Here is a 14,433-nt window from a genome sequence, read left to right on the forward strand (position 1 = left end):
GAAACGCTGTGGAAAGGAAGAAATATAGAGAAGGGAAGACCGGCAGAGACAGGCTGCTCGAGCAACGGGCCTGCTCCTTGTCAAGTGCTTACTTCATGCCAGGCACTGTTCTGAGCACACAGGAAAGTACAACATCCAGACACCGGGAGCTCTCAGGAACCACACAGCTTAGCCCCTGCCCACGGCACCACAAAGGGGTCACTGCTATGGACAGAACAAGTGAGCAGATGTGTGAATGAACACGGAAACTCACAATGGGAGGGTAAGAGAGAAAGAGATGGAGGAAGTGCAGGGTAGGACTGGGCTCAGGGGACAAGCGGCACCTGCACCATCAGCTCTGCGTGTCCAGGACTCGCACCAGTACCTGGCAAAGAGGGAAGAAGAAGCAAACAAAACACTATTAGGTAGACGTGAAGGGCAAGAGGAAGGAAGGTGGCTTGGAAAAGAAGCCCTGAGGCTGTCTGGATATCCAGGAATGGGTAAACCTGTTCTCCCTCCTGTGTGCTCGGGATTCTGACAATCCGACACACCTCTCTACCCTCCTGGGCACTCTGCAGCCTCCCCAGACTATTGCTGGGTGTTCCCTGGAGGGTGGTCCGAGGCCCATCTACATCTCCCTGAGACCAGAAGAGTTCATTCCCTGACCTGCCTTGTCCTTTTCAGCCCCCCAGCAGGATCATCACTCACTCTGCAGGAGAGGAAAAGAATTGGAAATCAGGGGACTTGTAGTTTCTGCAAAAGAGAAACAATTTAGCTAAGGTTTTCTTCAGTCCTGGGGCTGAGCCAGCAGGCGCTCTGGGTAGGCACACAACCTGTGGGAAGGTGGGTGAGAGGCTGCACTCAGCAGAGAAGGTAAGTACTGCATGGTGCTGGTAGGGCCATTTCTCTAGGGTGCTCTGACAGTGAGGCCATGGGACGCAGGTACGATGCCCATAAGTGGCCATATACTGGTGACAGAATGTTGGAAACTGTCCCCAGCTTCTGACAGTAGGGTGGGAGTGCTTGGTATCAAAGCACCTGAGTAGCCCTGGACAGTGTTTGCTGGCATTGCCAGAGGGTGAGGTTGGCAAGTCTCCAATGTAACAGGCAGCAAAAGTTAAGTGCAGGCAGAGTAGGGGGTCCTGGCTCTACCTACAGTCTGGGGAACCTGGGGCTACAATGGAGTTATCCTGAGCCTCAGTTTCCTCATCCAGAAGGTGGGGATAGAGGGAACACTATTCCCACAGGATTGTGGAATGGGTGAAGCAGATACAACACAAAAAACTCTGAACACATGCCAGTCACATCGTATGCGCTCAATAAACAGTGGCTGCCAGCAGCAGCAGCTGCCGCCACCTACGGCAATGCTGTTCCCAAATAAACATCAGCCTTGGTGTCAGGAGAGCTGCAAGGGGTGCAACAGGGCTTGGCTGCAAGTCCAAGCGCTGCCAGGAAAACCTGGTTCTAATTCTAGGCTGCCACTTCACCCTCTCCTAGACTAACCCTTTAGAGGGGCTCGAAGGGTCACAGTGACATCCCTGCATTGGTACTCGTGCTGATTGCTTGGTTTACACCCCTGCAAAACAAAACAGACAAACCTCAAAGCAACGCACCCTCCTCTCCTGCCTGTGTTCTCTGGGGCAGTTTGAGCTCCTCAAGCACTCATTGCCAAAGAGGAATTAGGGCTCATCGGGAGCACTCACTGGAGGCAGTGGAGCTAAGTTCAAGCCTAGGATCCAGAGAGGTTGCTTCTATTACTAGGCAGAAGCCTCCACCTTATGTCTGTGCTCCTTGCTGGAGTCCATGGTGGCTAAGATGCACGCATTGCCTGTGTACATCAGGCAGTGTTGGCCCGGGGGCACTCACTCAGCCACATTCTAGCCAAGGGTAAACCCTGGAGTCCAAAGCTCTCTGTTCTCAGGCTCCGAGGTACCACTAGAATCCAGAATGAGGCAGCCACTAGGTGGCAGCAAACGCTATCAGGAGCGCTCATGCAAAGTCAAAGCACTGCAGGGGCTAGAAGAGCAGCTATCTGTTCTGTGGCCCCAGGTCCAGCATGGATCCGGAACCTGGGACCTCCGGCTCCTGTAAGCCGTCTTTCTACTGTACCCCGTTTGCATCTCCTGAAAAGAAACATGTTATGGCGTTATTTTTAACTTAAGGGTCAAAGTTCAGCCGCAGAAGAGCATCCATGGACACAAAGGCTTTCTGCTCTCCACAGGCTCCATCGTCTCTGATTCCACTGCTCAGCTCCCCTCCCACCATGCACCAGAAGACCCCATAATATTGCCCTTCTGAGGTCACATCACAGACACATCACAGACACACTCACCACTGGAGTGACCTTCTGAGGTCACATCACAGGCACACTCACCGCTGGAATTCTGTGAGCTGCTGTTGGTCTCTTCAAAGTGGTTCTGTGCTTTGCCTTCTACTCGCCGACTGAAGGTGCTTTCTGCTGGGTGGGGGGCGGGATGAGAATGACAGGGGAGGATCAGATTGTCTGTCAGGTCAGAGTGGGCACAGACAGGGCTTCTCGGGCTGGGAGAACAAGAACCCTGAGCCACCTGGTTCCCAAGAGCATCTCCGCGTAGTGTCTGGGAGGTACAGGGGCAGAGGGGAAGAAGTGACTTGCCTAAGGACACACCAATAAAACGCAGCCAACGAGCAGACAGCAGGTCAGGGCCCTGTTTTTTTACTCCAGGGTCATATGTGTAAGGCTAAATCATTTCCATGAGCTTTGTTACCCCGGCAGACTCTGCTGCTGCAGCCCCCACAGAAGAGGATGAAGGATGACAGCCCATTTTCTGGAGGCAGCTCTGGCCCAGCAAGTATCCCAAAACACAAAGGATGTCTTGGGACAGATGCACAGCAAGCAGAAAGGAAAAGGCCAGAGACTAGGTGAGGAGGGTTGGAACTCCTGCAGGGAGGGGAAGCGTGGCTCCCTGTTCCCCGTGAGCCATGTCTAACAGCTTTCTGAGAGCTCACCATCACCCAGGCTCTCTCCCTGGAAACTCCATAATGGAGAGACGTGCTCTGGCAAGCAGAACTCTGTAGTCACAGCCCCAGCTGCAGAAGATAACCCAGCCTTTCCACAGTGCTCCAGGCACTAGAGGGCACGGCTGATCCAGGAGATGGGGTCTCAGGAAAGTCAGCTTGAGATACTCAATCAGCCCGAACCCTTTAAACAGCTTGGATGAGGCTACCACAGGCTCAGAGAAACTAACCAGAAGGTGACTCACTGAGCATTAATTAATGCATCCTGCAAAATACTGGGATTCTGGCAAAGACTGGGTTCTGGGAAACCACCTGGAGGAACACCATTCACCAGTCCATCCTACCCAACAAACTTCTGGGTGTCAGTGCTCTGGGAGATGGGTGGAAAAGGCAGCCAGAGGCAGCTCCTACATAGGCCTGCTCAGCTCTTTTATTATCACTTCAAGGTCTCCCATAGCCCATAGAGGCTGCTGGCGTCAGGACCGTGCTCCTTCTGCGTCCAGCACGTGTAACAGCTTGGGTTGTCTCCAAATAGCCCATCCATTCTCTAGCTACAGAGTGGGAGGAGCTCTCACTTTTGAGCACCCACTATATATCAGACACTGGGTCCGAGTTTTGCCATCATGGTCTTTAATTCTTGCAACACCATGAGGCTGTGCGGCACTGCCCATTGAACAGACAGACAAACAAACTGCAGTTAGCAGGCTCCTAGCCACTAAGATAGTATGTGAGGCTTGACTGAAGGCAGGTGCTTCCCTTCTAGGAAGGTAGGCATCCCCTTCTCTACCATAGCCTGTGTTCACAGGAGGACAGGCAGGTATGCAGATCCTTGTTTGGACTAGCACATGGGTATGACTTAGTGCAACTCAGGTCACCAGCTCCCGTACTGAGTCCCCACTGCTTGACTTTCCTGGTGCAAGGGCGTCTGGCTGGAAAGCAGTGTGCAGTATTTCAGGTATAATATGCACACACACAGTCATATTCTCTAGGATAATGGCAGTGGCCGTCTCCACTTTGCACCATTTGCTAGCCATTGCCACCTCTTGTTTCCAGCCTGCTGCCCTGGACTTGACCAGCTGGTTAGCCTGGGTAATATCCACCACAGGGCTTCCAAGTCTCATAGAGGCAGTTGCTGGTGCGCCCATGGCTTGCTGGACACTTGCCTGAAGATAGCAGCATTCAATGAGTGCCAAATGCCACGAAGTCCCTGAACAATTCTCAGTGCAAGCCGAGGGGCTTTAAAAACTCAGCCACAGAGCTCAAGCAAAGGCAGAGAGCCATGGCCGTGCCATCTGATGAGCCCACGACAGCCAGTCTCTCCAGAGCTTTTAATGCTGAGGGCTGACCCCAACAAGGCCCCCCACAATTACTCTACCACTGAGCTAGATCCCCAACCCTCCTCTTACTTTAAGACAGGGTCTAACTAAGTTGCCCAGCTGGCCTTGAACCCACACTGTAGCCCAAGTAGGGCTTGAACTTTTGATCCTCTCGACTGTAGTCAAAAACACAATTGTCACAACATGGTACTTAAAAATTCCACATTTCAAGGTTGGCTGACTCCCCTCCTTTTGGGAGACACAAGCACATTAAACACAAGACCACAGCTTGGCCCAAATTAGCTTGTTAAACCAGAAGAAAGGCAAGCAGCACTAATTCCCAGCCAGCTCACCAGTCACCAAATGATGCCAGGGCTCATTCATGTGCCCTCTCAGTGCAACCACTCTGTGTTCAGTGGATAGCTTTGGCCTCCTGAAGGCAACTGGAAGGCCAATAGCCCCAGAATAGCACCATCATCTGGGTATGTGGCCCAAGGCTTTCCTCATGCGAGTCTGAGACCCAGGGTGCCTGGAGGCTGGTACCTAGGACACAGTAGGTCTTATATTCTGGAGGAAGCAATCTTTGGGGATTTTTCTGCTCAGTCACCTTCTGGAGACAGGGTTCCTTTTTGCATAGGGCTTGAAAATTCTGGAGCTGGCTGACATCCTCTGGTTTCCAGCTGGACCTCTATCTCCAGGAGGGTTTCAGGGGGGAACTCTAGTGAGTGGGAAGACAGGGTGACAGAGCTCCTGTCAGCCGTCCTACTTGGTGGAGAGCATATCTGTAGTGAAGCAGCTTGAGATGGTGGTCCGGAAGGTGGAAATGCAAGCTCATGCCAAGGGGTCCAGACAGAGAATAGGGTTGGATGGTCACAGACAATGGCATGATTACAGTGGTAGATGATCCTGCCACGGGGCCACTGCAGCAGGCAGGCAGCAGCGAGTGGTAGGGATCGTGGTACAATGGAAGATGATCCTGCCACGGGGCCACTGCGGCAGGCAGGCAGCAGCGAGTGGTAGGGATCGTGGTACAATGGAAGATGATCCTGCCACGGGGCCACTGCGGCAGGCAGGCAGCAGCGAGTGGTAGGGATCGTGGTACAATGGAAGATGATCCTGCCACGGGGCCACTGCGGCAGGCAGGCAGCAGCGAGTGGTAGGGATCGTGGTACAATGGAAGATGATCCTGCCATGGGGCCACTGTGGCAGGGAGGAGGCAGCGAGTGGTAGGGATCATGGAACTGAGAAGGAGGCCTCAACCACTGCCCTGCAGGACCATGGCCTAGGAGCCTGAGCAGGTGCCTCAGCACAGTCAGCAACCCAGGGCTCTACAGAGACTCTTCTCATGGTCAAACACTACCAATTTATCTTTAGTAAGAAGTTATAAATGCCAAATAAAACAGACCCCTTCAGGCTATGATTTGGGGAAAATATATCAAATTACTTTTAAAATGTTTGCGAATTTTGTTGTTTGACCTCCAATTGAGGTCCAGAACTTGGTCTACCAGGGATACCAGTAGCCAGAGGCCATGGGTCCCAATCTGTAGCAAAGAATGGTGGGACCTCCAGTGTTGTTCCTGCAGGGGGAACAGCTTAGACAGGTGGTAGGCAGGGAGTCAGGGAGGCATGGGTTATGAAGGCCATCCATACCTGCAGTTGCCTTGCTTGCTGGAGATCCCGAGTTTGGAGTCCGAAACGTTTGAGTTTGGGTAGCTGGAGGGGTGCGGTGTAAGAGGGTCGTGCATCGGACCACGGAGGCTGGAGCTTTTTTCCCCGACTGGTTCGTCTGGGTCTTCGCAGCCACGAAGCGTGGAGATGAGGTGACCTCTGGATGGGAACACTCAGAGCCCGTGTCTGGATCTTCTGGAGGCTCCCACCCGGGGGCGGTACCTGAGAAGATCACACTCTCAGTCCTCGAGGGCCTCCAGAGCCTGCTCTCAAGTGACTGGACTACCCTGGAGGCTACCCTGGAATGTCCACTCTATGGCGAATCTGCCCTCATTCTGCAGACAGCAAGGGCTCAAGCTCCTACCTGAGCCGAGAACCTTTGAAAATCGGAATCTCCCCTAAAGCCTGACCTTCAGTTCATGCTCAGAGCTACCTGTTAGTCACCATCACCACTGTGCAATTTCTGTGTGCCTACATCCTTAGATTCAGGGCATCTGAACGATTCCCCAGGCACGAGTACATTTTCCCGGCCCCTTTCCTCCAAGGGGAGTCTGGCCCATCAGTGGCGATGAAAACCAGACAGGCAGTATGTCCTGGGTTCCTTGCTGGAGTAGGGAAGGGACAGGGTCTGGGAACTGCTATTCTTAGGAGACTTGGGACCTGTCACTGCCAACAGAGGTATGCCTGTCCTCTGTGAGGTGTGGGAACTCTCTCTTATTGGGCCCTCTACAGAGCTAGGTTCTGAGAATGGATGGATTCTCAGGCAGTCTTGGGAGCCTTGAACCTGTCCCTAACCTGACCCACTCAGAAGAACAGCCGACAAGGCCTGGTTCCTGAGACTGTGTAAGGTCTACAGCTATATCCTCTAATGGAAAGAAGGGGACCAGGAGGAGGGGGGGTCCTAGAACCTACAGGAATGAGCATCATCCTGAAGGTGCTACCTGTGCACAGGGCCCGGGGGTCACTGTTCTCAGCCAATTTGACTTTCGGGCTCCGTGAGGGTGGTGGGGCCTTGTTAGAACCCTGCTCTCAGGACAGTACCCATCCTGGGAGCCAGAGACTCTGCACCACAGGCTGAGATGAATGACCTTGAGCTCCGGACTTCCAGCCGTTCCAGCACTGATGCAGAAGTCAAGGTCCAAGGAATCCGGGCCCCACGCAAACCATGGCTCTCTTTCATGTGGAGTGAGCTCAGAGATGCTTGCCTGTGGCAGGGCTGACTGAGCCAGGGGAAGGGGAGCCATTTAGTCACAGCTCTACCAGTTCCAGCCTAGCTGAGGAGATCCCGGAGCCTCAGTCTGGGGAAAGCCCAGGGAGCTCTCATTGGCAAAGGGCACCTCCATGTTTTCCTTCTCTCTCTCTTCCTGCGTATCTAACAGTCCCTCTCTTCAGTGTTATCACAGAATAACCCACGCTGCTGCCCCGGCCACTTCTGACTGCTCCACTGTCTCCCTATGGGAGGAACAGTTTAGGAGCCACGGCTTGCGGCTCACGCTCAGGCCTACACTGAGGCTGAAGAAGCCAGTTCCCGGTGGAAGTCTAGCTCCATGACTTCTGGCCCCAGCAGCCCTGGCTCTGTACTATATGGGGCACATAGTTTCCCTTCCTACCTCTCTGAGTGGGCAGCACCCTAGGGATTAATGAGACATCTAGAAGTCAGGGAGACAGGATCTGAAGCCCGTCAGGAGTTCAAGAAGGCCTATCAGTATCATATATCCCTGCCATGCACCACGAGACACTTGCCCACACATCCCGAGCCCTGGGTACGAGGACAGCGAGAGTCCATGAGCTGTCTGGTCACGTGTTTCCCTGACTGACCGTCTCATCACTTCCTCCTTTCCAGGAAGTGACTGTCATCAATGGCGTTTGCTGTGATCTTTGATGACTCAAAGCCTGAGTGCTCCAGTCTGTCCCTCTGTCTTCATGCACTGAGTGGAAGTTCACTGCCTGAACAAACCACAGGGGGCGATCAAGAAGAGTCATGCCATCTATGAATGAGTGTACTGAGTGGCCAGAAGAGGGAAACTTGGAATGCTGAAGTCAGGAAGCTCAACAAGAAACTATCCTTATCCTCCCACTGCCTCAAGCCTAGAGCAGACAGGGTCACAGAGGTCAGGTTCACTCAAGGGGATGCTCCTCAGCATGGAAGGATCCCAGCAGGTTCTCAACTCACATTACCCAACAGTCTACTCCAATGCTGACCTCACAGAGAACACCATCAGGCTGCTACCTGGACTTGTACTAGGAATGAGCACCTCAGGCAGATTGGCTACTGTAACACACCTAAACAATGAGAGAGTGCAAACTGTCTCCTGTAGGAAGCTGGAAAGATTAACCAAAGCAGAAAAAAAAATAAAGAAAAGTAAGAGGCTAGAGAGGCATGGACTGTCTCTAGACTCTAGGAAGCAGAGGTGGAGTGAAGAAATCATCAGCTCTATCACTGAAGGTGGGAACGGGGAGGGGAGGAACCTCCATGGAATTTTGCCCCAGAGAGGACTTTTGGCCACGATGCACTGACTGGAACAGGACTGGAGTTTCTGAGGAAGCTAGAAAAGCACACTACAGCCAGCAGACCTCACCAGTAGGTGGTGTGATGCATGGGTGAGACTTGGTGAGTCCCAGTTCATTCCAAAATCTCCACTGGAGACAGTTAAGCTCAGATTACAGAGCAGGGCCCCGTGGGCATGCCCACTCACTGAACCTGAACCAGGAGGGCAGAGATCAAGGCCAGGGGACCCTGCAGGGCAGATTAGCAAAGAACAGACATCTGAATCAAGGGAGAACTGCAGAAATATGCAATGGGTTTCCTTAAAGGCTTTAGTTGAATTTCAAATCATTTGTGTAGGCTGAGTCTCTTCACAGGGAAAACAGACAAGTGTGTGCATTTATGTGGGCGTGAGAGAAGGAGGTGTGTGTGTGTGACGTGAATGAGGACTCAGAGGTTACACAAAAGTCACACAAGATTAGGCGGTCTTCAGGGCCCCACCAGCCAGAGAGCATAAGTGATGTCAGCAGAGCCACAGAAAGGCCATGGCCTGGAAGAGGAGCTCCTCCTGTTGTTCTAACCTAGTTTAAAAACAAGACTCTGAAGCATTAAGTTGATCTGTAAGGAAATTAGTTGCCTACCAGAACAAAACCAAGGAAGAAAACACAGCCCAGTCAAGTCCAGAACATACCATCTACAATGAGCAACACAAAGCAATTACTTTTGAGGGGAACCAGGAAAATGTAGTTAAAAAATCAAAAGGAAAACCAATCAGAAGAAACAAAGAAATAACTATGATGATGGAATTATGAGACAAAGACCTTAAAGCCACTATTATAAATGTACCCAAAGGTTTAAAGACTACCATGAATATAACTGAGAACAAGGAAAGCTATAAAAAAGAATTTGCAGAGATTAGATATTGTAGAAGAAAACATTAATGACTTTAAAGCAGGGAAAAGTGAAGCACAGGGGATAATTAGGCTGGAAAAGTAAACACAGATTGACTGTCAGCACCATCAGATATCTAATGCACATGCAATTAAAGTCCAGGGAGAGGAAAAAGAAATCAGGGAAGAAAAATAAAAATCTCCTGGTCAAAGCTGATGAATCTCAACAAAAATCAGATTACTAAGAACTAGTATCACGGGTTCGCACTTAGAAAGGCCAGAAGGTTGGAAAGATGACTTAGTGGTTAGGACCTAAATTCATGATAGACTCTAATACACCAAAGATGTATACTATAAACCACAAAGTGAAAAACAACTAATAGCAGAATATTAATGGAATAAACTTAAAAACACTTGATTAGTACTGCAGCAGGCAAAAAAAGTAAGAGTGAAAATGAATGATATGAACAAACAGAAAAATATATAGTGTTGAATGAAATCCAATCATATCAATAAGCTATATTAAATATAAATGAATTAAACTTTTCAATTAAAATGAAATAGTTCATTTATTGTACTTTTTGTACTAGAGAATTGTATATTCTTTTTTCTTTTCACGATAAGGTTTCTCTGTGTAGCTCTGGATGGTCTGACACTCACAGACAACCTTGCGCCTTTGCCTCCTGAGAGCTAGAATCAAAGTCATGTACCATCATGCCTGGCTTATACATTCCATTTTAATTTGAAGCTTAAAACAAAAACTTTAAATATTCTAAAGGGGAGGAATACAGATTTGACACAGTGTGTGCATCTAACAGGATACATTCAAACAAACTAGGCAAAAATGAATACATCTTAGAGACTGGAAGGTGAGGATTTTGAGGATTTTGATTTACCTTATCAGGATTTTATTAACTTAATTTAACTAACACTGCAAAACATATAACAAACTTACCTATGATTAATTAATTAATTAATCAATAATTTTGGTCAAGTGAACAAGGAACATATAGCAAATAGAGGCCATTTAGATGGTAGATCATAAAACAAAACTCAATAAATTACAAAGATTGGAAATCACGGTATGTATTTGACCATAATAGAATCAAATTAAAAATTAATTAAAATTTTTAAATAATTAATTTACTAATATGTGGAAAGGGAATCTGTTTTTTAAATGATGTTTCCTATGAAGAAAATGCCAGGTTTGGCAATGTAAGTGTTGAATTTCTATAAAAATATTTATAAAAAGCAATTCCAATTCTATATAAATTCTTCAAAAAACCGAAGAGAGGAATTTTCTTTGAAACTGCTTCTGTGAAACCATTATGTTCTGACACACAATAAACACGAGAACGTGACAGAAAGAACATGGCATTGGCTGAGTTAAAGTGCATGTGTGTTGTGAGCACACTCACCTGTGTGAGCATGTATGGAGGCCAGCGGTCAGCCTCAGGGATTTCTGAGATAGGGTCCCACCGAGTCCAGAGCTCACTGTGTTCACAGGAATGGCTGGTCGGCAGGGCCACTGCTAGCACTGGGATCGCAGGCACACGCTGCCACCATTCAGCTTTTAGGTGGGCGCCGGGGACCCAAACCCAGCTCCTGGAGCTTGCACGCCCAGCACCCCACTGAGCCGCCCACAGCCTAAACAACTAGCTGTTCTTAAACACACACCTACCAGACGTGCAGCCACTCCACAGAGACGGCGGCTCGCCTGCATGAGATCCAGATATTCCCCCACGGGGCTGGACAATGTCTATCCAGACCGTGGGCTATCACTTGCCATTTGTCGTTCAGAGCTTTGGTCAACGACAAAGCCCAGCATATGGGGATCACATAGCACTGCACCCGTTAATAAAGTCACAGCTATTGGTTGTGCAAGTGGCACTTTCTGATGTGCACAACAGAACACCCTAATGATACCTCTCACCTTGTGCCTGACCTTGAGGGGCGTGAGGCTGCATTCAGAGTGAACTACTGAGGGCAGGCGACCTCCGTAATGGAGCACACTCTGTCGCAGTCCACATAAGCTGGGAATGAAACCTCATCCGCAATAACATAAGCAGGCTGGGGGGTGGGGGTGGGAACAGCACATGAGGGCTGGCGAAAGGGCACAGCTGACTACGGACTGGCATTCATTATCTGAATTTTGGTACACCCATGGACCGAACAAAAGCTTACCACTTTTACATTATAAATGGTGGGAACTTCGCTATGGGATCACCACATTTCACCAATGTTATTTAGTGCTTTAAAGACTCACTGAAAATATTTACTTTCTTGATTAAGAACCCTTCGTCACCCCACTGGTTGATCACGGGCACATTCCTAATTTAGGATTGCAGTTCCATGCCCTTGGGAGAGTCTGGTTAAATGTCAGAGAAAATCCTGAGAAATTTTACACAGAAGTGAGGAGAAAACACGCTCTGGAAAGCAAAGCAACTGACCAAACTCCCTTGACTCTCTGCACTTCAAATTCTCTCTGCAAAGCCCTCGCTGGGATGGCTCTTCTGTGTGCATCGATGTATGTAAATGTGTAGATCAGAGTTGTGTACATTAAATATACATTAACCTCACTGTGATGGCATCTTCAGTGTGTGCATCCATGTACGCAAATGTGTATATGTAATCTGGGTTGTGTACATTAAATATATTGTTTTAAATCAGAAATGTTGGCAAAGAAGAGACATCCCAATACTGCAAGTTCCCCCAGCTCATATCACATTCATTTTCTGATATTCTTAACTTTAATAAAATATAGGCACAATGGCTCATTAAAAGACATACCATTTACTAGCAAAAACCAAACACAACACAACAAAACAAAGACAAAACAAAAGCATTAAGAATCCACATTCATCTCAACAGAAGGAAAATGCCACACAACCCTAATTTGCAGGCCCAACTTCCAGTGAACTGAGGGAAAGGCAGCCTGAGCTGACGAGGGCCGCGGCGGGAACCTGCTGCAGCCAGCACAAGGGTGTCCATGAAAATGATGACACTTAGTGGTCAGCAGCTGAACCCTGTGAGGGGGCGCAGGCAGGTGCGCACACTCATTTCTTCCATTCAACACCGTACAACACACCTAAAACAAGACTGTGAAGAGCACAAGCCCTCAGATCTCAAAAAGAAGACAGACCAGGAGAGGAGTTGCTTCTATTAGCAGATCATTTTACCATGAACAAGAAATCTACAAAAGAAGAAACCTACAAGGACTGACAAGCAAATTCAGTGAACCTGCAGGATAAAACGCAAAATTCTGCTACTCCCATGAAACAGCAGGAACAATTGGGAAATTCCAGTTTAAGAATTACAGTAGCATCACAAGACACAAGATACCTAATGAAATAGGTGTTAAGACCGAAGAGCACACACAGCTGAGAGAACTAATGAAGCCCCAGACCCTTGGAGGGCTACATTGTGGCCAAGATTGACTGAGAGACCCAACACCGTGGCCATGATGGGCCCTGAAGCCCCAACACCACTGCAATGCCATTGCTCCTCAAGCTGCTCCACAGAGTCAGTGGAACCCCCTCGAAACTTAACTGACTTTTTCTTTCTGACCCACTCATCTTCCCCCCTTCACTTCATTATTATTTCGGTAGAAACTGGCAAGCCTCTAACATTTATGTGAAAAAGTAGAGTTCCTAGATGAGCCTATATTCTTTACAACGGGAGGATAAAGCGGAAGGTCTGGGAAGAGGTGTCTGAAGACCTCCTGAAGAGGTGTAGTAAATAGGAGTACTGGTGCACGGAGAAAAGTCGAACAACGAATCCACGGAAAAGAAAGACATCCCTTGGACATTCAGCTGCTTCCAGCAAGGGCACCAAACCACTGAACAAGAAAAGGTAAGCTCAACAAAGGCTGTCAGACAATCCGGAGTCTACACAGAATAGGACCAGCCTCCTACCTCACCTCAGCCATGGGCTAATGCAACTCAACTGCAGCCCCAAATGTGGACATTAAAATGATTTAAAACATTGCAAACAGCAAGGAAGAGACCCTCACCATTATGAGGTAGGCAAGGATACCCCTGAGGAAGGATTCAGAAAGCACTGTAGAAAAGAATGATAAACTGTTTCATGAAAGAAAATGGCCTGCTCATCAGTGGATGCTGCATGGAAACCACCAGGTAGGTCTGCCAAAGGCTGGGAGAAACTATCCATGTGATGAAGGATGCAGACCAACTCACATGGACAAAGAGTATCTACAGCCAACAAAAAAGGGACAAAACCCGGGGTGGGGGAGTTCCTGGGGAGGCTGAGATGCTAAGGGCATTTTGGAAAATGGCTTGTCAGTCCTAATAAAAAAAGAAACAAACCTATTCCCTGGTAGCTCCACCCCTTGGTATTTAGCCTCAAGGAACCACCCATAAGGCCACAAGGCAGCACAAACCTTTCAGAGGAATTCTACTCATGTCAGCCTGACGCTGGAACTGACCCAAGTGAGCAGGCAGGCGATCAAACAGACTCAGATTCTGCACAGTGGGGGATCCATCAGCAGTAAAAACGGAGCTCATATCATGATACACGTGGGTCTTAAAAATATTTTGTGACTGAAATCACAAGCAGACACAAGTGCACACATGGGACTCAGCAGAACTTCCGCAGCCAGGCTTTTGGATTGTCATCAGAGCCAGGGACACAAGGCCAACCATGGCCACCACCCAATCACACCTCCACACCCAACTCCTACCACCCCTACACAGACCTAATCCTGCAGCCATCACGACACCGTCTCCTGCCCAGCCTTGCAGAAGTTATCCTTTGCTGAAACTAGACCAAATCTCATGCCATATTTTAAACAGGTGCTTCTAAAATCCTAGAAGACATTGTTGAGTACCAGAGAAACATATCCAACAAACAGATGCAGAAAAAACAGTCTAAAATGGAGAGAAAAAAACAAATGGAAATCAGGAAGCAATATAGGGAGCCCTTTGGGAGGGAAGTGCCTGTATGTCAGAGACGAAGTTAGGGTGCAAGTGGGGTACCCCTTCCTCTCATATGCCAAGGGACTCAGGGTGAAGGTAAGCTTGCAGCTGCCTGGTGGGGTTCAGGATCCATTCCTTATCGACACGCTCTGGGAGGCAAAGAA

At 49.0% G+C, this 14,433-nt stretch overlaps 1 protein-coding gene across 4 annotated transcripts in view; it reads right to left on the minus strand.

Moving 5' to 3' along the window:
- Window positions 1–14,433, minus strand: part of Znf618 (zinc finger protein 618) — a 170,620-nt gene that overhangs the window by 18,497 nt on the left and 137,690 nt on the right. For 2 of the 4 annotated variants that reach the window (XM_087904968.1, XM_087904966.1), the window contains 2 exons: window positions 5,943–6,182; window positions 2,354–2,434 (listed from right to left, as the gene is read on the minus strand). In XM_087904968.1, the coding sequence (XP_087761094.1) occupies window positions 2,354–2,434; window positions 5,943–6,182 (321 nt within the window). Of the gene's footprint in view, window positions 1–2,353; window positions 2,438–5,942; window positions 6,183–14,433 lie in introns of all 4 variants that reach the window. The other 2 variants (XM_087904967.1, XM_087904965.1) reach the window with 1 other exon arrangement.

The sequence above is a fragment of the Myodes glareolus genome, chromosome 3, assembly GCF_982192425.1.
Source record: "Myodes glareolus chromosome 3, mMyoGla1.1, whole genome shotgun sequence".
Taxonomy (NCBI): Eukaryota; Metazoa; Chordata; class Mammalia; order Rodentia; family Cricetidae; genus Myodes; species Myodes glareolus.